Source organism: Agaricus bisporus (genome assembly GCF_000300575.1).
Source record: "Agaricus bisporus var. bisporus H97 unplaced genomic scaffold AGABI2scaffold_15, whole genome shotgun sequence".
In the NCBI taxonomy this organism is placed as follows: domain Eukaryota; kingdom Fungi; phylum Basidiomycota; class Agaricomycetes; order Agaricales; family Agaricaceae; genus Agaricus; species Agaricus bisporus.
In genome coordinates, this window is record NW_006267350.1 from 79,986 (window position 1) to 106,644 (window position 26,659).

The following is a 26,659-nucleotide window of genomic DNA, read 5'->3' on the forward strand; positions in this document are numbered from 1 at the left end:
TCGGTTAATCGCTGATGTGTGGTACGAGTGAATTTGGCAGGACATAGAGAACAGAAACCAACGAAAGTGTTTATTGACCAAACAAGTTTGCGCGTTGATTGATTTGCTGATCCCGCATCACATTGACACGTTTTCACCGTGCTACGACTCGATCACGATCGGACACCTGTCTATGCAGGTACTGAGCATCCTCACTGCTGCAGTATTCATGTTTTTCTCTTGCATCTTCTGCAAAAAATCCTACGAGACTTCACGACAACTCAAGTCTCACCAGACACTATGTCGCAACAAGAACAATATGAAAATCAAGGCAATAGTACCCATGGTTGAAGGGGATTTGTCGTTACCTGGCCCTGCTGCCCCGCCGGTGAGTTGTTCTGTCTTCCATCAACTGTCCGGAATACTGACACGATGAAAAAGAGACATCACTCACCATCGTTGGAACGTGTATCTGCACAAAATGAACGACTACTTGTGAGTTTTGTATTGATACGACTGAACTACACCTTCAACGAGCTCAATAAAAAACAGGAACCTGTCATACTGCCATCGAATATTTCGGTCTCGGCCTCAAGCTATCCTGGACAGACTTTTCGCTACTCGGAAACGCTTCAAGGCTCTGCCAGCGAAAATGCCCATGCCGGAAACAGTCGTGATATCGATCCACTACCCGAAAATGTGGATTATGATCCTAGCAATGATCTCCCAATTGCTCAGAGGCGTACAAGACGTCAGCGTCGGCCAGTGGTGGACCAGCTTCCCTCGGAGCCTACTCCTCTTCCTGTAGCATCCCATCGCCCCCGAAAAAAACGACGTCTTAATCCTACTGTCCCTGTCGAAGCCGATGAAGAGTCTCATCCTGAACTTCCTGTTGATGATGTTTTCCCACCTACCGTGACCGATCCAAATGAAATGGGCCTGTACCGTGTGTACAAGACCCTTCCCTCTCATGATCCTGATGGAGAGATTTCCATTCATCATGTTGCCGATGCTCCGACATTTATTCGTGCGAGCGAATCTGACATCAACGGAAGTGGTGGTCCACTTGCAGGATTTGGACCTGGTGCGACTACGTTGGTCTCAGATGAAGAATCTCGCCCGTTTTTTTTTCCTTTTTCCAACTCATCTATCTTTCGGCTTATGCATTGGTTCTATTCATCGGGTTCAAAGACGCTGGCCGACCTTGAACGGCTGGTGTACAAAGTGTTGTTGGCCCCTGACTTCAAGGTCTCCGACTTTCTCAACTTTAGTGCCTCTCATGAACAGAACCTCTTTGACAAATTCATCTCCTCCGAGCCAACTTCCCACCAGCGCAATCCCACCGAGGCCCGTACTACGGATCTACCTTTCTCTACCAGCGATATATGGTATGAGAGTACGGTAAACGTACCTCTGCCTTCGACTCGGTCCGTTCATATGCCTGAGATGGATGCGCCGACAATTGAAGTCAAGTTTCACCACCGCAAGCTGGTTGAAGTCATCAAATCGGGGTTTCAAGATCGTATCACATCGCAATTTCATTGGAAGGGATTCAAGCAGTTTTGGAAACCCTCAGAAAATGAGCCGGCAGAACGAGTTTATGGAGAGGCTTTCACATCGAACAAGTTTTTGAATTTCGAAGACAAAATTGAGCCAGTGAGGGGCTGCACCCTAGAAACTGTTGTTGTTCCCCTTTTCATATATTCCGACGGTACTCTCCTCGCAAACTTTGGTACTGCTTCACTTTGGCCAATCTACCTTTGGTTCGGAAACCTTTCAAAATATGTTCGTTCCAAGCCTAGTGCTTACAGTGCCCATCATCTTGCTTATCTGCCATCGGTGAGTGCTACGTCAATTATCATTAGTTCAAACTGTTAAGTTTCATGTTTGTAGGTACCTGACTTGGTTCAAGACACCTACAAAGAATCCTTTGGTAAAGCTGCGGCAGACCCGGTTATCACTTTCATCAAGCGTGATCTAGTTCAAGCTGTATGGAGTCATCTACTAGATGCCGAGTTTCTTGAGGCGTATAAGAATGGAATTGTTGTGAAGTGTGGAGATGAAATTTGGCGGCGTTTGTATCCTCGTTTTTTTGTATATTCAGCTGATTACCCCGAAAAGTAAGTTTATCTGATCAATATGATAACATCACATTAACAACATGTGACAGAACACTCCTCGCAGGTCTTCAACAAAAGGGAACATGGTTTTGTCCGACATGTCTCACTAAACTAGAGCAAATATGGAAGTTAGGGATGAAAATGCATGACAAAATTTGGTCACGAAAATTCCGCATCGACTCAGCTCGTATTCAGGAAAAAATCAACAATGCTCGGGAGTGGATCTTTGGTAAGGGTGTGTCTGTGAGTAGTGTCAAGATAAAGGACTACCTTGGTAATTCTATATGTGCAATTCGAGTAAGTCAGGGTCTATATTTTTTATAAATGCTAATTGATGTCAATTTTTGTACAGAATGCATTCTCGAATATTCTCTTACAGTTTGAAGAGAATTACTATGAGCTTTTTGCTCGTGATTTGATGCATGAGTATGAGCTAGGAGTGTGGCGCTCGGTGTTAACCCACCTTCTTCGGATGTTGTATACATATGGAATGGAAAGTATTACAAAGTTAAACCATCGGTGTTAGGGCGACTGTGACTGAGCTGTCACAGGTCACACCTAAACTCAAGAACTAAGAGTAAAGTGACAGAAGTTTTTATTAGGCGTGAACCTAAGAGAACTCAACGGAGTCTTCTACAAGTTTCTACCTACTTTATATACCTAGACTACGGCGCACAGACCAACTACCCTAGGTAACTTATTTATATACTGACATGTGAAAAAGAAGTACGTATGAGAAAATAAACTAATTATACATTTGACATGAGAAAGGAAGAGTGGAGTAAGAAGTAAGTAAACAAAAGTAAATTGATCATAAAAACGTCAACAGTACCAAACAAACCATAAAAGTGTCCACAAGCACAAACAACTCCTAAACGAGTAATCTATTCACACGAACCAATACGTACCGAAGTAATTCCCCAACATCGCATCACACGGACATAGTATGAAGAATCCGGCTATCTCCCATTGCCGTGGTCCCCAGAATCCCCATCTCCGTATTATCCATTCCTTCCGTTCCTCTTCGTCCCACATTGCTAAGCATACCCTCCCACATCGTCTGCACCGATGATCCGATAGTTTCCAACCTACCGGCCTGACCTCTCTTCCTACAGCCGCCGCCGCCCTTCTCCATTGTACTTGCTCCGCATGGTTCGGAGGCAAGAAAGATAAGATTAGATCAATGAGTTCAATAGGTAAGTCTGTAGCTTGCGCCATTTTAGCAGTATGCCGATAGTCTAGCCTCCGTCGAACTGTAGCAGCAGAGGGGAATTATTATGTAATAAAATATGTAACAGATGTGACAGCGTGACGCCGTGACATTCTGGCAAGGTTCTAACAGTACCCCCTCCTTAAAGTCGGCTCCTCCGGAGACGACCCTTCAAGACCTCCACGTTCGCCAATTACGTTCCAACTTCTTAAGATATTCGGCATCAAACTGTTTGTCATCCCATCCGAATAAGGTCTTGGCTGTGAATCGATTAGGTAGTTCTCTTTCTTCGAACCCGGTGTCACGTAGAACGTGATGTAACCTATTGAGTTCCCCATAGAGTTGGTGGAATTCAGTAATCAATTCTTTGGCGTTAGCCAAGTTTTCCTCGGGTTCCCACGAGTCTGCTTCTGCCGTATATCCTTTCCATCGAACTAAGTACCGCTTCTTTCCACGGAGCCATTTGGCGTTAAGGATTTTCTCTACTTCCCACTCTTGTCCTCCTTCTATTTCTATGGCCGGTGCCGGTTTACTCCCTTGTCCTTCTACTTGTTCTCGGTAAAGTACTATTCGGCTGACGTTAACTACCGGATGGATCCGAATAGATCGGGGAAGATCTATTTCCACTGCGTTGGGGGAAATGATCTTCTTGATGGCGTATGGTCCGATGAACTTCTCCGTAAGTTTCCGGGTAGGTCGTCCCTGGATTTGAAGGTCCCGGGTAGCCAATAGAACTTTATCTCCTACTTTGTACTTCACCGCTTCTCCTCTGCCTCTATCCGCATATCTCCGCATGTCATCTTGTGCCTTCTTCAGGGCTGCTTGAGTTTCTTCGTGTTGAAGTTTCATGCGGTCCGCAAAATCTACTGCCGCTGGGTGGTTGCCTTGTCGTCGAAGATCGAAACCCGTTCTTGGGTGTCTTCCCACGTTGACCATAAATGGGGTTTCCTTTGTCGACGATTGTTCTTTATTGTTATAGGAAAACTCCGCCGTTGCTAACCAATCAGGCCAATCAGTTTGTCTATGATCGACAAATGATCGGAGATATTGTTCTAGTTCTTGATTGGTTCGCTCGGTTTGACCATCCGTTTGTGGATGAAACGCCGTAGATAACCTAGTATCAATTCCCAACATTTTATTCAACTCCTTTGTAAAGTCTGCAGCAAATTGCGGTCCCCTGTCTGAGATCACCGTTTCTGGTAACCCGTGCAACTTCCATACATGATCCCTGAACAGTTTGGCTAGTCCTAGCGCTGATGTTGTTTCCGTAGTTGGGATAAAGTGAGCCATTTTACTGAATCGATCGCACACTACCAAAATTGAGTCCATTCCCTGTGATTCTGGTAATTTTACTATGAAGTCGACGGATACGTCGGCCCATGGTTTTGTAGGGATGGGGTTTGGCATTAATTTTCCTGCCGCCGGTGTGGGTCGATTCTTATTTCGTTGACATTGGTCACATCCTTCCACGTACTTTTGGACTTGTTTAGTGACGCCGGGCCACCAGTAGTTGCGCGTTACCATTTCCACCGTCTTCCATTGACCTCCGTGTCCGGCAATGGGAGTATCATGATGTAGTCGAATGATCTTGGTTCTCAACGTCTCATCTTTCGGTACATAGACTTTTCCTTCTTTCAGCACTAATCCTTCTTCCAGCTTCCACTCGTCTCCCCTTAGCGACTTTACTTTTGCTCGCTTCATCTCTTCTACCGCTTTCACTACGTCATCTTCTTTTGCTTCTGATTTTCTGATTTCTTCCAATATTTCTTCTTCCTCCGCATTGATTAACATATGACCTTCTTCCATTGCTCGAATTGCGAAATATTCTGGTTTTAACAAGGTTTGATCCTTGTTGTCATCCTTTGTTCCTTGTTCAAAGTCAGGTCTTCTGCTCAATGCGTCTGCCTTTCCCATTGTTTTTCCGGGACGGAACTTTAATTCGAAATTGAATCTAGATAGGTATAAAGCCCATCTTGCTTGTCGTCGATTTAGTTTTTGGGCTTTTGCGAAGTATTCTAGATTGCGATGATCTGTCCAAATCTCGAATTTAAGTTTTGCCCCTTCCAGGAAGTGTCTCCAATCTTCTAAACATCGCATAATCCCCAGCATCTCCCTATCGTGAATGTCGTAGTTTCGTTCTGTCTCCGTCATTGATTTGGAGATGTATGCTACCGGCCTCCACCTCCCGTCTTCACACTTCATTGACAATTCTCCACCCGTGGCGTAAGCCGATGCATCAGATTCCACCTTTAGTTCTTTATCCAATTCTGGTGCTACTAGAATTGGATGCGATGTGAATTTCGCTTTTAGCGTACCAAAGGCTTCCTCTTCTTCCTCTCCCCAATTCCATTTTTTGTCCTTTTTGACTAATGCGTGTAGTGGTCTTGCAATACTAGCGAATTTCTCAATGAATCGTCGATAGTAATTTGCTAGTCCCAAGAATCTCTGCACGTCTTTAACGCATTTTGGAGTCGGCCACTCTACTACGTCTTTCACTTTCCTTTCCTCCATCTTGATTCCGTTCCTCCCTATTATACATCCTAAGAATCCCATCTCGCTTCGTTTCCATTCGCATTTTTCTGGTTTTGCGAATAGATCGTTGTCCATCAACCTCTGTAACACTTCTTCTACCACCTTGTCATGCTCTTCTTCATCGTCCGTTCCTATCAAGATATCGTCAATAAATACAGCTACTTTTCCAGTATTTACTAAGTCCCTAAAAAGTTCGTTCATCATAGTTTGAAAAGTAGCAGGCGAATTTGTAAGTCCGAAAAACATAACAGTGGGTTCAAAGGCACCCATGAAAGTAGTAAAGGCTGCCTTCCACTCGTCTCCTTCTTTTATCCTAATGTTATTATAACCCCAACGTAAATCTATCTTAGAAAATAATCGTTTGCTACCCATAGTGTCTATAAGTTCAGAAATTAAAGGTAAAGGATAATTGTTCTTAATTGTCCAATCGTTCAAGAATCGATAGTCCTGCACCATCCGCTTCTTTCCATCCTTTTTCGGCACAAAGAATACTGGTGAAGTCTGGGGAGATTTCGATGGTCTGATATATCCTTTCCGAAGTTGATCTTTAACGAATGCTTGAACCTCTTCTCTTTCGTTTGGTGATAAGGGATATATCTTTCCCTTCTTGGGTTTGAAATCTTCCTTCAATTCGATAGCATGATCCCATGGTTTCCTAGTAGGCATCCTTTCCGATTCCTTTTGCTTGAATACTTTAAGGAACTTGTGGAACCGTCTTGGTACCGCTTGTTCTACCGAGTCTATGCTTCGAATTTCTTCTTCCTCTGGCATCTCTTCTGTCATTCCTCTCACCCACGTTTCTAGTTGTTCTCCTTCTTCCCTACTCCTATTTTTCTTTTGGGCGCTTATTCGTTTAGGACGTACCTGTCCAGCCCCCGCTTGTCCCGCGGTGGCTGTCTTGCTGTTGTCTTCTTCTAGACATTCTGCCTTATCCCTATTTAATCGGACAGCCATGTCACCGGGTGATTGCGCCCACCCCTCAGCTTTCTCTTTGGGTTGTTGCACCAACCCCTCAGCTCCACCATTAGCACGCCGGTTACGTGCTAATTCCCTAGCAAATGCTGCTTCGACTCCTAATGCGATCCCCTCGATGATGTTCTTGGGAGTGGTGAATCTCCCTACTGCCTTGTTCACCCGTTCGTATCTTTCTTCCTCATCTCTGATTTCTTCCTGCTCTTCTTCATATGCTTCTATCTTGGCCATGGTTGGCCCTTCCTCATCGTCGTCACTTCCTTCGTATGGCATCCCAAACTCGTCCAAGGCCATTTCCTCCATTGCTGGGCATTTGTGTTTGCTCAGCAAGTGTTCCGATGTTTGGGTTCCACACTCCTCGCATCTATATTGCAACACCGTTCCCCAATTTGATTTCTTTGGGAAGGAAACTAATTTCCAGCCTGCATATTGCTTGTGTGACATGTCAGGCTTTTCCTTCTTTTCTTCCTCTCGTGCTTCCTTCATCAACTGCCGTGTCGATTTCCTTGGTTCCTCTATCCTTCGTATTTCTTCTTGCTTTTCTTTTGTTTTTCCTTTGTCTTTGTACCCACACCCGTCTGGGCACCTGGTCATCTTTACCTCTCCTTTCTCCCAATCGATTTCCGGATTATGCATCTGCAACCAAGGCATTCCTAGTATGACCTTATTCTTTCCTAGGCCACATATTTCGAAGTGTACTCTTTCTTTATGCCCTTTGTAGTATACGTTAGCAGCAACTCGATGTGTTACTGCTCCAGATGCGTTGATTGTTCCATCAACATTCTTGACCGGGATTGGTCTTTCTAAAGGTTCCAGCTTGAACCCTTCTTCATCCGCGAACGCCTTGTCCATAAACATCCCTGTTGCTCCACTATCCAACAACGCCTGTACCCCCACTCCGTCATGCGTGTCCAATTTCTCTACCCCCACATTCAGCTTAATTTCCCTTAAAGGTCGTATTGTCCTTACAAGGAAACTCTCCTCTTGTACCGTATCACAAACGTTGATTTCGTTATATAGTACATCAAATTTGTTGTAGGAAGTCAAACGAGGAGACTTTGCTTCCTTTACTCTTTTAAATTCTTCTGTTCCTCCTCGAACATCCTCTGCCAATAGTCCCGCTGCTCGTCCACATCTAAAGTTCGTACATCTCGAGCCGGAGCCTTGCTCCAGCAGTTCTTGGCCATATGCCCCAACTTTCCACACTTGTAACACTTGATAGGACCTCGACTGGGTCCTGCTGCGGTGTCGACATCCATCGCGTTGGGATCTCGACGTTGAGGCTGAGGCCTCACGAAAGTGTTGTTGGAGGTATGGGTTCGTAATGGGGGCTTAGCTTGCCCCCGCCGATAATAGTCTTCTTCTGCCTTTGCCTGCCTCCACTGCCTATCCAACTTCATGCTTCTCTCGTACCAACTCCGAATAGTGGTTGGTGGGTTTTCTGCTTCCATCAGCGCCTTCCTAATTCTTCCTGACAAACTTCTTTTGAATTCTTCAATGAGGGCTCTTCCCTCGTATCCGCTGTCTCGTGCAATCCTCTTGAATTCCTGTACATGCTCCTCCGCGCTCTTGCTTCCTTGTTCGATCAACCTCAACTTTCCTACTGCCGTACTCTCCTCGTCTGCATCTCCGAAATTGTTGCGAAGGCTGTCAAAAATTTCGTCCGTGCTTTCCGGGGCTCCATCTTCACCGTTTTCGATCATCTCCATGATGTTCTCCTTCCATGACTCCGCTGCTCCTCCTTGTACGTATGATAGTATCCATGTAACCTGATCTGCCTGAGGTCTGTCCGTCATTTTTAAATTCAAGTAAATTTTACAGGCCGTTATGAAACCGTTTAATTCTTTTCCATCTCCTGAAAAGATTTTTGGCCTTGCCACATCGATTTGTGGTGCTACTCGAACGATGGGAGTTTCTGCATCATCTCCGGGTGGACCTTGTGGACCCGGCGGGCCTGGTTGCTGGTTGTTCTGCAGCTGGGCGAGTTGCTGCTGCAGTTGGGCGATGAGGGTGTGCTGAGCGTTCAGCTGATCGAGTATTTGTTGGGGGTTGGCCATTTCTGGCTCGTGGTATTCGGGGGGAGGTGGTTGATATAATGGTAGGGGGGATACGGACGGTTCTCGTTGTTCTGGTTCGGATTCCTCGGATTGGGATTCCGAGGCGGATTCTCCTTCTTCCTCAGATTCAGAGGAAGGTACTCGGAACGTTCCGGGTGGTAATCGATGCGAAATTTTGAAGAAGGTGAGGGAGGTCTTTTCCTGTCACCTGATGCGTATCCACCAATTCAATGAAGCCAATAGCCTGCTTCACTTGAAAAAGAAAAGAGTTTTATTTTGAGAAGTGCCGCACTGGCGAAAGGAACGACTACTGCCCTAGATGAAGCTATGTACGAGGACGGATCCTCACGCTAATCTAGACACGCACTTAATGTGGCAATGTCACTCCTCTGCGTGTACCACTTGACAATGCAAGCGCAGCACAAGGTTTATAATTGAAGTTACAAAAAAGGTAGTACAAGATATAATAAAACACCACACAGTCTGGTAGGTCTCGTCTTATCAGTAGTCTGTGTCAAACTACTGACGTCCACGGCACACGTTGTGTTTATGTGCAGACACCCTTTAAGCCTAGGGACCGGCTATGTGTGTGGCGGCCGCGATGGCGCGCAGAGAGTAGAGAGCGAGTAAAGAGTAAAAGATGGGGAGGGCACTGTGCTGTGCGATCCCCGGAGTAGTTGAGTTCTACTGTTAGGGCGACTGTGACTGAGCTGTCACAGGTCACACCTAAACTCAAGAACTAAGAGTAAAGTGACAGAAGTTTTTATTAGGCGTGAACCTAAGAGAACTCAACGGAGTCTTCTACAAGTTTCTACCTACTTTATATACCTAGACTACGGCGCACAGACCAACTACCCTAGGTAACTTATTTATATACTGACATGTGAAAAAGAAGTACGTATGAGAAAATAAACTAATTATACATTTGACATGAGAAAGGAAGAGTGGAGTAAGAAGTAAGTAAACAAAAGTAAATTGATCATAAAAACGTCAACAGTACCAAACAAACCATAAAAGTGTCCACAAGCACAAACAACTCCTAAACGAGTAATCTATTCACACGAACCAATACGTACCGAAGTAATTCCCCAACATCGCATCACACGGACATAGTATGAAGAATCCGGCTATCTCCCATTGCCGTGGTCCCCAGAATCCCCATCTCCGTATTATCCATTCCTTCCGTTCCTCTTCGTCCCACATTGCTAAGCATACCCTCCCACATCGTCTGCACCGATGATCCGATAGTTTCCAACCTACCGGCCTGACCTCTCTTCCTACAGCCGCCGCCGCCCTTCTCCATTGTACTTGCTCCGCATGGTTCGGAGGCAAGAAAGATAAGATTAGATCAATGAGTTCAATAGGTAAGTCTGTAGCTTGCGCCATTTTAGCAGTATGCCGATAGTTTAGCCTCCGTCGAACTGTAGCAGCAGAGGGGAATTATTATGTAATAAAATATGTAACAGATGTGACAGCGTGACGCCGTGACATTCTGGCAAGGTTCTAACAATCGGTGAGTTCACTATTGCCTAGATTCACAATTAATCAAGCTGATAAATACTTAGCTTCCGCTTAGTTCCTTCATTTGGTCGGTCAACAATCCGTCGCTTTCGAAATGATGTTTCTGCCCTCAAAAATGTTGCAGCTAGAGACTTTGAAGACATTTTACAGGTTTGTGATAATTTTATATCTCTTCCAACCTGTTTATACATGGCTTTTGTAGTGTGCTGGCCCATGTTTCGAAGGTCTTTTTTCTGCAACAAGTAAATCCTTGGATCGAAAACTTCAACAGCTTATATTTGTAATGGCATGGTGGCATGCTTCTGCAAAGCTCCGGGTACACACCGACTCCTCACTTCATTACTTCCGTGGAGTAACCGACCTTCTTACTAAATCTATTCGAGATTTTACGACAAACATATCTCCTCAATTCAACACACGAGAGACACCAAAGGAAGCTGGTGCTTCTGCTCGTCGAAAGGCTGCAGCTGATCCCAAAGGAAAGCAGAAAGCTGTAGTGCATCAGCATGTTAACAAACCATTCCAGCTAAATGCTCCGAAGATGCACTTCCTTGTTCATTATGCAGACTGTATCACAGAAAATGGTACAACTGACTCATATTCAACCCAAATTGTCTGTGTTTTTTATTATAATGAATTTTATGGCACATTTGACAATGATATTATATTATTTAGGGCGAGCAAGAGCATCGTACAGTCAAACGAACCTATGAGCGAACAAACAAAAAGGATATCGAGAAGCAGCTTTCAAAGCATGAGCGTCGCTTGTCAAGATTAAGGGTAATGCAAGAAATTGCGAACGACAATGACGATGATCTACGTACTGTCCAAAAGGAAGAGCTTCCACCATCTAATCCAATTGATCACCATCATATGTCACTCAAGAAGCACCGGCCATTGAGCATTGGGAGCTGGTTGTCAAAACATGATGATGATCCAGCATTCAAGGTATGTACATATTTAAGCCAGGAGTATCAAACAAGTTTTTCATTAACCTTCTATGATAGAATTTCATTCCGAAACTTCATGGTTACATTCTGTCTCAGCTTCTTTCAGCTGATATCAACATCACAGATGAACTCCGGCGAAGTCTTATTGTTTTAAATGAGACTATTTACCTGCACAACTCTATCCGTGTCAACTTTACCACATACGACAATCGACGTGAACAAGATCTCATTAATCCCCGAACTCACGCTGACATCATGGTACTCAATGGAAATGCCAATGATGACCATCCATTTTCCTATGCTCGTGTGATTGGAGTTTTCCACACGATGGCGCGCCTTCGAGATCAGCGACAATATACTATGGTCGAGTTTTTATGGGTTAGATGGTTTCAGCTTGAAAAGAGCAAGAGTGCCATTGGTGGTTTTACGAAAAAGCGATTACATCAAGTCAAATATATCAAAGGTGATAAAGCATTCAATTTTTTACATCCTTCCGAAGTCATTCGTGGCATCCACTTGATTCCCCGGTTTGCTGGTGAGCAGACTACGAGGCTGCTTGGACCTTCTATAGCACGTCGTGAAAACGAGATGGACATGGATTGGGAGACTTACTACATAAATATGTAAGTTTGTTTATTATTGGCGATTGAATTTTCCTAACATATTATTTATATAGGTTTGCTGACCGCGATTTATTCATGCGATTTTGTGGTGGAGGAATTGGGCATGGTGATCACAGGCAATATCTCCAAGATTTTGCTACAGAACTTGCAAGGTTATTTGGAAACTGGAATGCTGATGCAGAAGTCCAAGCTGGATCGGAGGATGAAAATGGGGATGAAGACATTGGAGAAGACGAGGTTGAGACTGATGATGAAACTCTAGAAAAAGGTGATGCTGATGAAGAGTTGTTAGAGGATTCAGATGAGGATTCAGACAGATCTGATGACATTGAAGAGGAATACGGTGATGAAGACGATCAGACAGTATTGGGTTTTGGTGTTCTATAGTGTTCTATTATATTGTGTAGCTATGATAAATCATTATGAACAAGAGCCTGACATTGGAAAGTTATACTGATAGCAAGCTTAAGACACTATGTAATAGATAATGATATTGATTGCTGGCTCAATACAAAATTCATACTATGACAAAAGACTTATAATTATATTATGATCTGAACATATTCATCACTCAAAGTATATAATGCATTCTTATTATAGCTTGAGATACTGTAGCTTCCACTTTCATAATACTATGTAGCTATGATACATTATCATGAATAAAATCCTGATAATGTAAAGTTATGTTAATGACAAGGTTATGATACTATATAACGTATAATGATATTGATGACTGGCTTAAGATCAAGTTCATATTGTAACAAAAACCTTATATTTGTATCATAATCTAACCTTTTTTAACACTCTTGAAGTATAATACATTCCCATTATGACTTGGGATATCATGGCTTCAGTTTTCATACTATCATGTAGCTATCTCAAGTTGTTATGAATATGGCCTCAAAATCAGTCACAATGTAAGATAATCATTACTCGCAATTTATGACACTGAATGATCATCAAATAGCCTTATAATAAAACCTCCCTTTTCCTGATGATTCCACCATAACCATCAGTCTACTTCCGGGACAATTTGCAGTCTTGGCAGTGGCAAACGACCTTTGTCTATGGACCAATCCAGGGGTTCATGTGGTCGCGATCCTAGTCGGTTCGCAAGATTTTCAAAACGTCTATGCCAAATGTCGTAGTCGGGAGTCTTTCCAAAGGGAAGTTGACGAGCATGAGCCAGTAATTCAGCAAATTCCACTGGGAACGACGGGGTGAAAAACTCGTCTTCGAATTGCAGACTCGGACCCGCTTGTTTCGGTCAGACTCCCACACAGAAGCGGCGGTCAACCAAGGCAGGCCGGCAGTTAAGACAAAACAGGCTGTGTATACGAGAGATTCAAGATCGTCTCGCGGTGCAAGGTCTATCCGGTAGAGCTCAATCGCATGAGAAATATGAAAGAGTTGTAGCATAACATACCAATGCCGTGATGTGCATTAATGTATGCCCAATCGGCAGTGCCGCACACCCATATCAAATTCTTCACGCTTCGACGTTTTTGAGGTTCGAATAGCACAGGCCCGGTAAGGCCAAAGTCGCGAAATGGGGTAGACGGCCGTATGCATAAACAGCTGGAATGGCTGGGTGTCCTTGAAGAGGCTGTATTACCCTACATTCGTGTTCTAGAAAAGTCCGTTTGACGAGGTTTGACGTGGCCAGGAACGCGCGATTTTTTGATAGCAACCACTTTTCATGAGGGAATCTCAACCGCTTCGTGGACGAAACCCTGTCGCCACTAGTAAGTACAAACACGCCAACTTGGTACATTAGGCCACTTACATATCCACCGTAACCTATAGGTCGGTAAGAGACTTCATACACCAAAGAGGATCCGGCTGGCATGCTGGTAGTGACGTTATCAGGGTCTGCAGCAAGTAAGTATAGTCACAGTCACGGAGGTAACGCCTTCTGGGTGGACGTCTTACAGCTCTATCTTTGCAAAAGGCTCAAGCGTCATGCTATCTTAGGCGGTCAACGAGGTTTGTGATTTCGCTCATCCTACTTTGAACTTCACCACAGATGACTCTTTCTCTTCCATCCGTCCAAAAACAAGCCATGAATTCTCCCGATTACGCGGAAGTTCTCTCTTTCGAACTGGATTGACTGTTTTCATAGACGCTGATTTTGTGGCACTCGGCCACAATAAGAACGCCTGGAACGTTGTGAGTAGACCTAACAAAGCTTAATGGGAAATGGCCGAAACTGACCTGCACCTTCTGAAACCATGCTCTTCACAATGTCGTCGTTTGTGTCGCTCATAAGAGTATCATTATTCCATACGACGATCCAGGAAGCTACCTGGACCATCACAAGATATACAAACCGAGTCTCGGTTTACAAGGAAATTTTAATGAAACTGTCCAGTCGCCCGGGCTCGCCAGCCTTCTTCGACCACATCGAATGTTGGACGTGCCATCATTGTTATACCTCAAATCAGAGTTTCAGCAAACCCTGATGCCCGAATCCAAACCCTATTCCGAAGCTGACGTATGTGCAACAATTCATTCAAGAACTATTCTGGGTCCCCGCCCTTTCCTGTCCACGATCCGAACCCACAGTCGCCGCCTCGCCCACATTGTGCAACCAATCTAGAGACCTGAACGAGGTCGTAGGTGAAGTTCAGCTGTACATCAAGATTACCGCGTTCTCGGTCACACCTTATTAATGCACTTCGTTCGGGGGTTCTTGTGAGTGTGAGCATGTAATAAACAGCTATGTTTTTTGACCGAAGTTTGATAGGTGACTATGAAGGCTTTCCGGGAGCATCGTAAGGTGTTTCTCACAGCTTCGTTCACTCTGGGAGATAATTTCACAGCCCCAAGATTTCAACATATATATATAGTTATGTTCATGATGGGTGGTACGCGCATTGATCACCGACTTGACATTTTGCTGATGTGAGCGACCAGGAGTGGACTCATCAGTGATAATGTCTCTGTTGTGTCCTTGGTTTGACCGATAAAGGCCAATGTTCCGTGTTCATATTCAAATGTCGTGCTCAATCTACATCCCGAACTATTCTTATCAAATCGTGTGGAATACTAATTCAGCACCCTCGCGCTCAGCCGCTCTATATCCCCCTTTGTCCGCTCATGATGAAGCACGCAGCTAAGGATCAAAAGTTGCCATACTCATAAGATCTGTTGTTGGGCAATGTTATCATTCATTTTTCTTCGCCTTATCCAAACCCCCATCTAGCATGAGTGCAGAGGACTGTGTCAGCGCTCTACCCAACAGCACCCGTTTGGTTAGGCTATCTTGGATAGTGGGTTGTATCCTGTCTGGGATAGGCTATGGCGCTCTAGTAGTCGTCGGACACGCTTGCTATGTTGGACTACGACGAAGTGACTCGCAGAGTGGGAGTCATCCACGAATCAACAATCACAAACTATTGATCACATACGTGGTGTTCACACTCGTCCTGGCGACTGCGACGGAAGTTGCTGAGATTTTCGTGACGCTCGACGGCATATTGGACGACGTCTGCTTCTTCCAGGGTTTGCAGCCACCAAATCCATACCTTGGACGCTTCGCTATCACTGTATGGTTGACTAATATAACGACAGACGGACTCTTTGTGAGAAATTTAAATTGCGGCTCCATAATTGATTTACTGACCATGACTGTGGCAGGTCTGGAGGTGTTATACAGTTTGTGGAGGTTTACGGGGCCAGAGGGGTTGGTCCACTTTATTATGGGCATTGCCATTGATTGTCTATATCGTGATGATCTGTGAGTCGCTTGAAATACACAGGATGATGTATAAACGTTAATCTTTGGCTATCAAAGGCACGGGTACCATAGTCATCGTTGGGTTCGCTGTATTCAATGCACGTCAAGGAATTGCCAATGTGCTCCTCCCAGTCCAATACGGTATAAGCGGTTTCCTAAACGCCTTAATCACTGTATGCATCGTCGTTCTCATCCTCCGTCATCGACGTGCCACACTCGATGCTTTTGGAGGAAGCCATCAAATGCCTTATCTCAATATAATGACAGTGTTGATCGAATCGGCCAGTTTGGTCGTCGTCATCGATATATTCGCAGCTGTGGGTTACATTCAGGGTATTTTGGGAAACGTTGCGACGCAAGTTTGGATTCCTATGCAGGTGAGCTTTAGGATATTTGATTTGACTGATGTTCTGAAAATCAAGAATTGCGTCACGGTCCACTTAGCCTATGGCTTCGTTTTTAATTATTTATCGGGTATCTCAAGGATCGGATTACTTCCGTAGACAGAGCGAAGATATAAGTACATTCAATGCAGTTGAGCAAGTATCTGAGCTGCGTGTAGAGTGCCTTGTTTAATCATTCCTGTTATTCCAGAATAGTCTATTCAATCATCTATACCCTCCGTGACTGATTTCCATAGTTCGGGTATACTTGGCCTAGACCTATTGACATTTCAACGCGGAGAGCGAGGAAAGACGATCATAGCGATCAGAGTCCTCCATTGCACCGCCGCACCCGGTCATTGGACGTAACTTGTCTATATCTGGATTTTGCTCGACGCCGACGGTTCTCGAATGAAATTTACGCCAGAGGAATGCCTTGGTAGCCTTGGGGATATGCCTTTCTGCCATCAATCGCAGGCATTGTATATGTCGTTCCGAATATACAAGCAGCGCTATAAATACAACCAAAACATTAAGCTACTTCCACCGAGATTTCATGTCGCTTCCAAGGGACCCTTGGAACGCCCTTGGCAAGGGTATCTTCAGTGGCAAGTCCTGCGAAATGAACAAATGTAACACTCACCCTGCCATTCCCTGCCTGACAAGGCAGTCATAGGCATAAGATCCTAGTTTAGTCGACCATCGTGGGTCGCTTGGATCAATCTCATTGTCGTAGACACCAAGATCTTCCATGAAAATCTCTATCTCCTGCTCCTCGTAATCTTCCCTGACGTCACCAAGACAGACACTGACGGCAAGGCACTCCTTGAAATGCAAGCGGAGAAACGAGTCATTGGGACCATCGGATCCGTGGCTACGAGTGAGATGGGTTTTCAATGGTGCACCATTGTTCAAGCTCTCTGATCCCTCGAACACGACGATTCTGCGGTTGTCCTGTATGTCGTGAATGACATATCACAAATCATGAAACGAAGATTATTACATACGTCAACATCGACTCCGAGTTTGTTCTCCCAAAAAAGAGCAATAATGTCCTTGCGGCCGCATATGACGTTTTCAATCACCATGAGCTCACTCAAATCGCATGTCTCAGGTTTGGCAAAGTACCGACCCATTGAATTTCTCTCATTGGACAGCTTTAAGAATGGAAGAAGCGTAAGTGATACTTAGTACGAAGGAATAAGGTGTGGTAAACTCGCCTTGTAGCCTAAGAAAGGGGGAAATATCCAGCTTGCCACGAGTTCATCAGAACCGCGGCCTCCAGAAAAAAGGCATTCATGATCTCTATCCATAGCTTGTTGGATGAGAGTGGGAGTCAACGACGCCTACTTTGAATCAGAAAGATCAAGTATTTCAGGCGACAATGTTCTACCTTGGAGAGGAGAGAAGGGCTATTCATTTCCACCGCTATCTCCATGCTCGCAAATGAAAATTCTGGTTCGAAGCGAAAGTAAAGTCTCGGGTCAGAGTCATCACCTGTGCGATGGGGTCAGCCTATAGTGCTTACTACATGAAAGAGTATCCGCACCTATAGTATATACCCCATAGTCTCCGGGGGCAATGGTGTCATGAGATCCTCGAGGCAAGGCAGCACCATTTTGGCGCACACGATAGGTCAGCACGCCACTGGGTCGAATATGGACAGGGCATAGAATGAATGTGTTAACTTCCTTCCAACCAGGAGACTGAACTTCAACGGCGGTGGTTATCCAACGATATGCCGTCGAGATAGTGACTGGAGAGTCGTCGCCCACACGCCAGCCTGGACACCGATTAGAGCTCGGTAACTTATATTAGAGTAGTAGAACGGCCGACCCAGTGCCACCTTGTCCCTTACTGTACACCAAATGAAGACGTTGCGATGTTGTCGGCTGGACTTTTCGGACAACACGTGAGCAGGTCGGTATGTTGCTGTCGGAGTCGGAGATGAAGCCATGGAACCAACATGGTCAAATAAAAGCTACGTTTGAATTGGATGTCGCAGGTCTCTGGAACATGTTTTTGTTGTTACAGATCTTCCCTGTTCATGCGACTCCCTGATCCATGCAGGAGACTCGCTTCGAAAGGGAAAGATCGGCAAACTGAAGCTCGTTTACAAATCGTTCGGCCCTGCGAGCCTCAAAGTGACCCAACGGAGGACGATTTCGATGCTCAAAACGTATCAAATGATGCTATTGCTCGCATCTTTGCATGCCACGCCTTGATGAGTTCATATCTCAGGGCAAAGAACGTATGCAACATTTACAAACAAAACAAGCTAAGCGCCATCTCTTTGTTTCTCCCATGACTGTATCTTCACCAATTATTGAATTCGACCAGCAGTGCAAATATGTCACTTCGTATCTCTTTACCCCTCTGACGCTCGCCTGTCTACGCCTCGTACTTGGCTCATATGCACTCGTTAGCAATATCGTGATCCTCGCTTGGTCGGGCGCAGTATTGGATGACGTGGATGGGTTGTTGTTTTCAGCTTACCATTAATGTATCGGGCATTAACTCTTGTTACAGGTACTTCTCGTACTTTACCCATCTTTCCTACGTCGGTCTTATAGCATGGTTTTGGGCTTCTGGGGTCCAAACCCTCTCATTTGCGAGAACGAGCAAGGAAAGTCGTCCGTCGCGTTATCCTCTACAGTCGTGGCATAGAGTACTTCAATTTCTCCATGAATTACTCTTTGCCACGATAGCGACCTACCGTGAGTCTTCACCTTTCTTCGACGAGGGTAAATACTAAGAGCGGGTTTGTTATCAAAGCGGTCATTGTGACTATTGTATACTGGGCGTTGCTTTCCTCTTCAGAAAGCTTTTCGACGCCCTTCGTTGGTATGTTTTTACTGTATTGTTGGCTTCTACAACACTAACATAGTGTTGCGGTAGCATGGGAGAATATTTCGCAACATATCTTGAATCTTCCATTCGTCTTGTTCGAAATCGTCTTCACAAATGCTCCTCATTTGCGTTGGATCCACCTTCCCATTACGGTTGCTTTGCTTGGGCTATACTTGGGTGTTGCATACATCACTCGCGCGAGTCAAGGATTCTATGGTACGATCCGACAGTTCCAAACATTTCCTAACCAATTTAACGTTAATTTTCTGCTTTGGATGTCCTTCAGTTTACGATTTTCTGAATCCACAAATGCAAGGCGCTCTTCTTGCAGGATACATATTTGGTATTGGAGTTGGCCAAGCTATTGTTTTTATCCTTATTCGGTATGTTGTCGTGTTGAGAGAACGTTTGGTGAAGGGAAGGGGAGAAAGCGATGCTACCCCAGAACAAATGCATTCACCTATGCATGAGAAGGAAGAACAGGACGTCGATTATAACCTCAAGGCTTGAAGGACTTTTTCTCACTTGTTTTCTTGTACCTGTCCAGCATCGTTGTATACCCTCTCCACTTATGATACCGTATAGCAAAGCATGCATGTTGAAGTGATCACGAACACTTATATAGAGTCCCCTTGACTCCTAGGCGTTTTCAGACGCTAAGAAACTCATCACTTGCACTGGATGACCTCGTTTTTGAACTTCTATTGAGCACGTGTCTGGTACAACGCGGGACTTACTTCGGCCCTGCGTTAGGAGTTGGCCTCCTTTTTCCCTTCATGCCGGTGATTTACAAGTACGGCGCGCAGCCGTGGAAGGCTTTGTTCATTACCTACGTCATCCTGACCACTCTATTTGTTCGCATTCCTCTATGGACGTTGCTGGCCATTCCAAGGTGAGTCCTTAAAGTAACCCCTATTCGGGTTCCTTGATTCATACGTTGTCGTTGCAGAACTCTTCGACCAAGAAGGTCCTGGGATATCAGACGCGTTTTACTGGTTAAATTGATACGCACAGTTTCCGAAGTAGAAGAAAAGTAAGCGGGCTTAATTATGTCACTCTTACGATCGCTTACGATCGATTTTCTCAAATGCCCTCGGATTAGCATTGGTCGAATGAATTTTTCACCTGATCATAGAGCTCTCAAAATTACTCCCGGAGTCCCCGCTGTCTGGATTCCACCTGTACGCAGCTCTCTCGTCGTGGGCAATTTAGCGGAGTGGGCACAGCGCGCATGTGTCGAACCAATAAAGATACCCGGGTATTGGACGATTCAAGAAGGTGCTAACATCAAACACACATCCCGCCCCGAACGTGGAGAGAAAGTCGTTCTGTCCTTGCACGGCGGTAGTTACACCCGAATCTCTGCACACCCCACAGAAATACCTGGCGTCATTGGTCGTTACCTCATCAAACACACTAACAGCATTCAACGCGTTTTCGCACCCGAATACCGTCTATCATCTACACAGCCAGATGCACACCCTTTCCCCACCGCACTTCTTGATGCTCTAACCGCTTATGTATTTCTGGTCAACGAAATTGGTTTTGACCCATCCGATATCATAGTCGAGGGTGACTCGGCTGGTGCAAATCTCGCTTACGCTCTCACCCGTTATCTCGTGGAGTATAGTTGGACGCCAGAACTACCAGCACCACCAGGTGCCCTTCTTTTGCTTTCCCCCTGGGCCGATCTCTCGGACAGTCACGACCACCTTGAAAACGGATCGGTCTCAAAAAATATCGCATCTGATGTTCTCGGGGACCCTACTGAAAAGCTCAAAGACCCAGTGAAAGCGTTCACTGGTCCCCATGGACTCGAGGCCGCCCAAAACAACCCGTATATCTCACCGGCATCCCTATACCCATCGCTAGTTGTGAATTTCAAACGTTTTCCCAGGACGTTCATTGTTGCCGGCGGTGCTGAAGTTCTCATTGATCAAATCCGAACGTTGCGGGATAGGATGATCAAGGATATAGGTGAAGGGAATGGTGTATCTGATGGAGATGGAATGGTACGGTATTATGAAGCACCTGACGGTTTTCATGATTACATGGTTTTCCCATGGCATAAACCAGAATTTACTGATACTTACAAAGCGATTGCAGAGTGGATTTCTCTCGCGTAGATTTCTTTATCCAGCTTTATCCTACCGAGAAAACCAAGTCGACCGTCAAATTTTTTATAGGCATGCGCGAGAGTTTTCAATGGATATTATAGAAAAACATTACTTATCTACTTGGTAGATTGGATGCAATACATCAAGCTTTCGTGATTGTCCGTTGCAACATCGTGCTGTAGTGATAAAAGAATAATGATACAAATGTGCGGAAGAAAAAAAGTCGAGACAGAAAACAGAAAAAGATCAATTTGATATCTGCCCTGACGCCTCCATGAACATGCCCACCAATCCTTTCAGTTTGCCATTGTACTCAGGGTCTTGCTTCGATGCTTTCGTAAACAGATCCGCTCTCAACTTACCGGAATCGAAAGTCTCGTCCCGACTATGAAAACTCGGTTTCTCCCAATCCTTCCAACACTTTCCGACCAAGATTTGATCCAACAAAAGTCCACCATGTGTGCGAAAATCGTTAATTCGCTCTTCTTGAGCAGTCGTACATGGTGTTCCTTGAACTTGTTGTATGAATTGACGCAGACGTACGCGTTGGCCTTCGTCGCGTGCGCCAGATACCTCCCAGGCGAGTGCGCCATGCAAGAGTGTATTTTGCATCACAGAGAAACGTTGTTCTTCGATGAGAATGTGGGATTCTTCTTGATGATTCGAAGGGTGGAAGTATGCAGGTGTACGCGTGCTTCCCCAATCCCTGAATACTTCAGAAAGCGCCGTGAGGCAAGGTGAAGCGTCGACACAACCCGTCATCCCATAAGCAAAACTACAACAATCGAGGGTGATTTCTTCGCCTTTGATGGTGCGGAAGTACATCCAATAATGATTATCGGAATCGAGTACAGTCGTTCTAGTGTTTGGTTGGGGGTGGTAATAAGTCCAGGTTTGAACGCGATTCGCCTTTCCTTGGATTCTGCCCTTGCAGATACCGAAGTCGCTAACGGGACTACGCCCAAATTCAAGGCGGTAACCGGAACGTGGCTCCCATTCCGAAATGGGTTTCCCCGAGTCGTCGGTGCTACGAGGTTTAGACAGGCGCGTCGAATAAACCTCGGAAAGGAGGAGAAGGGAAACAGCGACAGTGATTTCCAGAATATCCGTTTCTCGTACAACATGCACGTAAAACCGCATAGCATCAGCCCAGGTTTTACCTCTCCACCACTTGGCTAACTTTGCCGCATCAGGGATTTGAGAGATTTGAAGATTGTAAGTATCTCCAAGGACGACGGTATGGTGTTGCGTGTTCTCGGATTCCGTGGCTCTACGAGGACCAGGCATAGTAGCTCGAATGATTCTTTGAGAAAGTGCGGGATGCGAAAGCGGGCGTGGTTCTTTGCGAATGCCGAAACCTTCATATACGGATAAGATGTATGGGTCGATATTCTTGGGAAACGAATCCAAGGATTTGGGGACTTGGCGTCGAAGAGTAACAAAGAGGTAGGCGATTAAAGGGTAGAATACTTTGAGATTGATCTGCTGCGTTTGTGCTTGAAGGAACTAAGATCGAGAACATTTCAAACATGCAGATGGGTGAGACGTACAGCAGAACCGTTTGTGATCTCGCCAGTCCGCCCTTTGGCATTCTCGAGAACAATATATTGCCTGCCACATCAGATATTCAGCACCGACTTGTCAATTCAGACGAAAACTAAGTACATACCGAAGCGCACGAATTACAGAGACGCAAGCTGGTCGTCTGGAAACAGACGCCACATTTGTCGAGTTTCTGAATGGGAACAGAGATTTCTCTGTTTCTCCCAGTAGGTCCAGGCATTTCACTAATGTCCAAGGTGCCATTGTATAAGCCCGTCATGATTTCCCGCAGTTTGTCGGGATTCCCATTAGGCATTCCTTTGACGCCTCGCATCATACGTTGAAAAGATGCCTTGAGTTCCTCAGGAATATCAGAATCGTCTGGAGAGCTCATTGAGGAGTGTAGATCAGCAGGAAAGTTGTAGGCAAACTGTCAGCCTCAGGACAATCAGTTATCTCCCGGGTCACATGTTGTCACCCACTTATCTCCGAGCATCCGAACGTCCATCAATAATCTGATCATCAATTCATGTCCAACTGATGACCCTTACTTATTGTCTGCCGACGTTTATTGTATCCGGACAGTGTTACCAAATGGCAAAATTCAATCATCACATTTCAATTCGAGAGTTCTAATTCCAAAGGCATACTGAAAGCATTCTGTTTCTCTAAAGCTCCTGCACAACGACTAATGGTTCCCATTTTTCAATGCTCCACTAAGAACCTTACCATCGGCAACCGGGCGGGTCAAGTGGTTATCTCCAGCCTTAACGCTAAACTTGGCAGAGACGAAACCATCTGAGTTCCGGAAAGCTTGGGAACCAGGTGTCAACGCATATACCAAACGAGTTTGACAGAAATTATACTCACTAACGTTCCTCATTGAGTAATAGGTAGCACTCAAATGCTCTGGGGTAACATCGAGGGAGAAGAAACCCCTGAAAAACCCTTCACTCCACTGCAAGTCAATGTTCTCTCCTACGAAGCCGGCGGAGACATTGGCAGCAGACTGCACAGTGCCTGGTACAAAACTTCCCGAAGTAGACGTAACACCGGTTCCAGCAAACTCAACACCGACCGCTCCCCTGCCAGTGAACTGGTTATATCTGATAATTTGTCAGGTCTTATATATTGTCTCCTGAATCCCGCCCAACTCACGTTTTCGTGTCATTGATGTCTAACGATTTGTCGCGTAAATGTAAGTTGCCTCAGTCAAAAAATAATCGCTTACGAGCAAGGTCTGATACCCAATTAGCATGACTATCGCCCGATAAGATGACCGCATTATCGATGCGCTCTTTGTATAATTGGTCAAGAATGCGGTTTCTGTTAGCGCGGTATGAATCCCAAGCATCCTGTAGTAATTATAGTGAATATTTCCGGAGAGGAGTACGCTGGGTCTTACGAGACTAAGCTCTATTGACGACAAGTTAGTTCTATCGGCTCTATTTCACCGCTCGAATGTACTTACTTCCGTTTCTGAACACCTGTGTGAACACAACTTGTTGGCTGTAAAAGTTCTTAAGCTCTAGCACCTGTACAAGTGGTACTCAATATACGGACCCTACGATACGCCAGATCGCTCCCCGGGATTTTGAGTGGGATAGCGTATCGGAGAGCCCTGTTTTACAATTCAGTTGAGCACGTTATCGACTGGGATAGTAAGGCGTACATTGCTCTTGCTTGTGTCCCATTATAGAACGGTCGGCGTCGTCGATAAGCGATGAAACGACTATCCAATCTTAATATTTCACTAGGGCCGTAAAATTTGAGGTACTTACGAGCTAACGTAACGCAGAAAATGTTTGGTGAGGCAACTTCAGCGGCTATTTTTCATAAACCACCCACCTTTGTTGTAGCTTAGCTAAAGAAGAAAATGTGCGTCAGCCAGAGAGAAATGTAGAAGTAACAACAAAATCACATCAGTAATATCACGGTCGTATTGACCTTAATTAAATTCATGAACATAATCTTTAATGATGGGTTAGCCAAAGATTAACTCACGGGTGTCAAGCATGGTCAAGTCCAGTAACTTTCCAATTTGGAAGTTTCTCCAAATGCGAAGCTGGTCCCCGGCATCGACTTGTCGAATAGGCATCCACTCGTGGTATGCACGAGTACCAGCCATTTTTCTGTCCGTGAAGCAGGCACCTGAAGGAGAGAACGTACATCCCGCTGCCGAGTCGTTTGAAGCTGATGTTCCCGCTTTCCAAGCGTTGTTTGCGATCTATTATACCACAAGATTAGTTTTCTAGTTACCTCTGGTTGGTTCAACGATTTCTTACCTCATGGTCGTCCTAAAAAGTGGCCAGAGGTCATTTGTAGTACAAAAGGAACCCATTCTAGTGCTTACCCTTGTGTTGACATGATCGGCGTAAGTCGTCATATCTCCAGCTACGGTCGAAAATAAGAGACCCACCAAACAGCTATCCAAGGATACATCTGATGTGCAAATTGCAGATCAGGGTCTTGCCTATACTGTGAAAAACGGCCGCGATAATCGTGAATTGTCGCCAATACCCGACCAAGAACAAGACGCCCGATATTAGCACTACGTTTGATCAATGAGCCCTCTGGTTCAACAATGGGAGGTTTAATCCTTGACCAACCCTTTACCGGCACTCTCATACATCTAGCAATCCAAAGTTAGCATTGGTATCCCTCAGAGGAGGTTGAATGTTACATACGTAGTCTCCCAAATGAACAAAAACATCGGGGGTAACGTTACGTGCCGCATATCCGTAAGCATTGAAGTGTCCTTAGTTGATCTCATTAGAAAACTTTCGCGGGGCTAGGGAGAAATGCTTTACCAGCTCCGAAATCTGAGCAGGAGAAAACCGCCAATGACAAAGGTTTGCCACCGTTGACTTTCTTCGCAGGTGCTAGAGTACGAGGATCATGCTCAGTGTTGTTGTTTCTCCCGTGAGTATACAAAAGACTCACTGTTGGGCGAGGACAAAGTACGAGTGGCTCCAGTAGGGCTGACAGTCTTTGCGTTTGTGCAATCCGCGAATTGGTAGAAGTATTTGGTGTCCGCCCTCAATCTCGTAGCTTCCACCTTGACGGTGAAATCGACGTCATAGGTTGTGAAAACGTCTCCGGTATCGACAGGATGTCTGAAGTCATCGCTCGTCGCGATCTTGAAAGAAACACAGACAGGGACATTGGCAGGTGGTAGTTGACCATTGCTATCGGGAAGCGGCTCAGCTCGCGTCCAAAGAATGATGGAACTGTCGAGAGGATCGCCCTGGTTTCGAGAAAATAAACTTCTAGAGGAGGAGACTGATGCTTGGCAGCATGAGACTTACGCTCGCAACTAAGTTTAGTGATTAATTTCGCATATGGTTCTTTGGTCCATGAAAACATACCGGAATGAGTGAAATTGACTCCAGAACTCCAGACAGACGCGGCCTAGAATTACCGTAACTCAGAACGATGCAGCGACATTCACCAATGAACGGTCTAACGTTACTGAAATCAGAAGAATAGAACCCAGGATACGGTTCATCTTTAAAGGGTGAAGCCTTTACGGTATCCCTGCGCGAGAACTCTGCACTCCTCCTGCTTAGCGCCTCTATGTCGTGACCAAACTGTGCAAAGATAAGTACCGCACTCTACTAAAAATATCGAGGAGCTCTCACCTGAGGTTCGTTCAGGAAGGGTGAACGGAAAACCAGGTTTTTATCAAAGTGGTTGAAGGTAGCATATGTACCGGCGACGAGGGATGACGTCACAAGTAGGAAGCGCATTTTTATTACGCAACTGTCGCCGAATGCTCAGTCCAAAAGCCTCAGGTATTTATGCTGAGCGCTATCATAGAAAGGTTTTGCTTTGCTCCAATGCACGTTGGTGGCATGCATACGAAGCATTCGAACGTTTCCGCTCAACTCTCATGATCACCTCAAATAAAGTTGGTGGGAGAGTGCCAAGAGAGTGCTGAAGTTCGTATGTCCACTTTCCTATTCGAGAAAAACCCTCCCACTTCTTTCAGGGTACTCTCCACTATCCCTTTTAAGGACATAGCCTACCAAGATCATCGTAAGACCTGAGAATGCCATGCTCTC

General features: G+C 45.2%; 9 protein-coding genes across 9 annotated transcripts; 4 read left to right on the forward strand and 5 right to left on the reverse strand.

Moving 5' to 3' along the window:
• Positions 1 to 1,119: 1,119 nt before the first annotated feature.
• On the forward strand, positions 1,120 to 12,315 carry AGABI2DRAFT_47183 (hypothetical protein; the record flags this gene model as incomplete). Its single annotated transcript, XM_006456935.1, has 9 exons — positions 1,120 to 1,818; positions 1,873 to 2,099; positions 2,150 to 2,396; positions 2,452 to 2,618; positions 10,436 to 10,541; positions 10,594 to 11,004; positions 11,067 to 11,339; positions 11,399 to 11,964; positions 12,018 to 12,315. Coding segments are annotated over 9 exons (2,994 nt in total), but the record flags the coding sequence as incomplete, so codon positions are not given.
• Positions 12,316 to 12,873: 558 nt separating this feature from the next.
• On the reverse strand, positions 12,874 to 14,672 carry AGABI2DRAFT_181394 (hypothetical protein; the record flags this gene model as incomplete). The annotated part of the gene is made up of 6 exons (XM_006456936.1): positions 12,874 to 13,334; positions 13,391 to 13,580; positions 13,751 to 13,836; positions 14,179 to 14,269; positions 14,528 to 14,567; positions 14,629 to 14,672. 6 exons carry the CDS (start codon positions 14,670 to 14,672, stop codon positions 13,066 to 13,068), a joined length of 720 nt encoding a protein of 239 aa, XP_006456999.1. The 3' UTR covers positions 12,874 to 13,065.
• A 498-nt stretch (positions 14,673 to 15,170) lies between these two features.
• On the forward strand, positions 15,171 to 16,279 carry AGABI2DRAFT_122875 (hypothetical protein; the record flags this gene model as incomplete). Its single annotated transcript, XM_006456937.1, has 4 exons — positions 15,171 to 15,548; positions 15,604 to 15,703; positions 15,761 to 16,080; positions 16,148 to 16,279. 4 exons carry the CDS (start codon positions 15,171 to 15,173, stop codon positions 16,277 to 16,279), a joined length of 930 nt encoding a protein of 309 aa, XP_006457000.1.
• A 344-nt stretch (positions 16,280 to 16,623) lies between these two features.
• On the reverse strand, positions 16,624 to 17,174 carry AGABI2DRAFT_122876 (hypothetical protein; the record flags this gene model as incomplete). Its single annotated transcript, XM_006456938.1, has 3 exons — positions 16,624 to 16,672; positions 16,730 to 17,040; positions 17,094 to 17,174. 3 exons carry the CDS (start codon positions 17,172 to 17,174, stop codon positions 16,624 to 16,626), a joined length of 441 nt encoding a protein of 146 aa, XP_006457001.1.
• A 99-nt stretch (positions 17,175 to 17,273) lies between these two features.
• Positions 17,274 to 18,043, reverse strand: AGABI2DRAFT_122877 (hypothetical protein; the record flags this gene model as incomplete). Its single annotated transcript, XM_006456939.1, has 4 exons — positions 17,274 to 17,432; positions 17,480 to 17,583; positions 17,636 to 17,869; positions 17,923 to 18,043. 4 exons carry the CDS (start codon positions 18,041 to 18,043, stop codon positions 17,274 to 17,276), a joined length of 618 nt encoding a protein of 205 aa, XP_006457002.1.
• Positions 18,044 to 18,369: 326 nt separating this feature from the next.
• Positions 18,370 to 19,446, forward strand: AGABI2DRAFT_188753 (hypothetical protein; the record flags this gene model as incomplete). The annotated part of the gene is made up of 5 exons (XM_006456940.1): positions 18,370 to 18,569; positions 18,616 to 18,803; positions 18,862 to 18,930; positions 18,985 to 19,152; positions 19,223 to 19,446. The coding sequence occupies exons 1-5, from the start codon at positions 18,391 to 18,393 to the stop codon at positions 19,444 to 19,446; spliced, it is 828 nt and encodes a 275-aa protein (XP_006457003.1). The 5' UTR covers positions 18,370 to 18,390.
• Positions 19,447 to 19,708: 262 nt separating this feature from the next.
• On the forward strand, positions 19,709 to 21,062 carry AGABI2DRAFT_212249 (hypothetical protein; the record flags this gene model as incomplete). The annotated part of the gene is made up of 3 exons (XM_006456941.1): positions 19,709 to 19,828; positions 19,886 to 19,969; positions 20,039 to 21,062. The coding sequence occupies exons 1-3, from the start codon at positions 19,713 to 19,715 to the stop codon at positions 21,060 to 21,062; spliced, it is 1,224 nt and encodes a 407-aa protein (XP_006457004.1). The 5' UTR covers positions 19,709 to 19,712.
• A 237-nt stretch (positions 21,063 to 21,299) lies between these two features.
• On the reverse strand, positions 21,300 to 22,213 carry AGABI2DRAFT_188756 (hypothetical protein; the record flags this gene model as incomplete). The annotated part of the gene is made up of 2 exons (XM_006456942.1): positions 21,449 to 22,213; positions 21,300 to 21,385 (listed from the first exon to the last, which is right to left on the reverse strand). Exons 1-2 carry the CDS (start codon positions 22,191 to 22,193, stop codon positions 21,300 to 21,302), a joined length of 831 nt encoding a protein of 276 aa, XP_006457005.1. The 5' UTR covers positions 22,194 to 22,213.
• A 1,070-nt stretch (positions 22,214 to 23,283) lies between these two features.
• On the reverse strand, positions 23,284 to 26,344 carry AGABI2DRAFT_154430 (hypothetical protein; the record flags this gene model as incomplete). The annotated part of the gene is made up of 16 exons (XM_006456943.1): positions 23,284 to 23,408; positions 23,466 to 23,675; positions 23,827 to 23,950; positions 24,083 to 24,104; positions 24,159 to 24,216; positions 24,250 to 24,327; positions 24,600 to 24,822; positions 24,881 to 24,892; positions 25,011 to 25,146; positions 25,205 to 25,227; positions 25,283 to 25,353; positions 25,406 to 25,477; positions 25,539 to 25,864; positions 25,960 to 26,006; positions 26,063 to 26,209; positions 26,237 to 26,344. The coding sequence occupies 16 exons, from the start codon at positions 26,342 to 26,344 to the stop codon at positions 23,284 to 23,286; spliced, it is 1,782 nt and encodes a 593-aa protein (XP_006457006.1).
• Between the last annotated feature and the right edge of the window lie 315 nt (positions 26,345 to 26,659).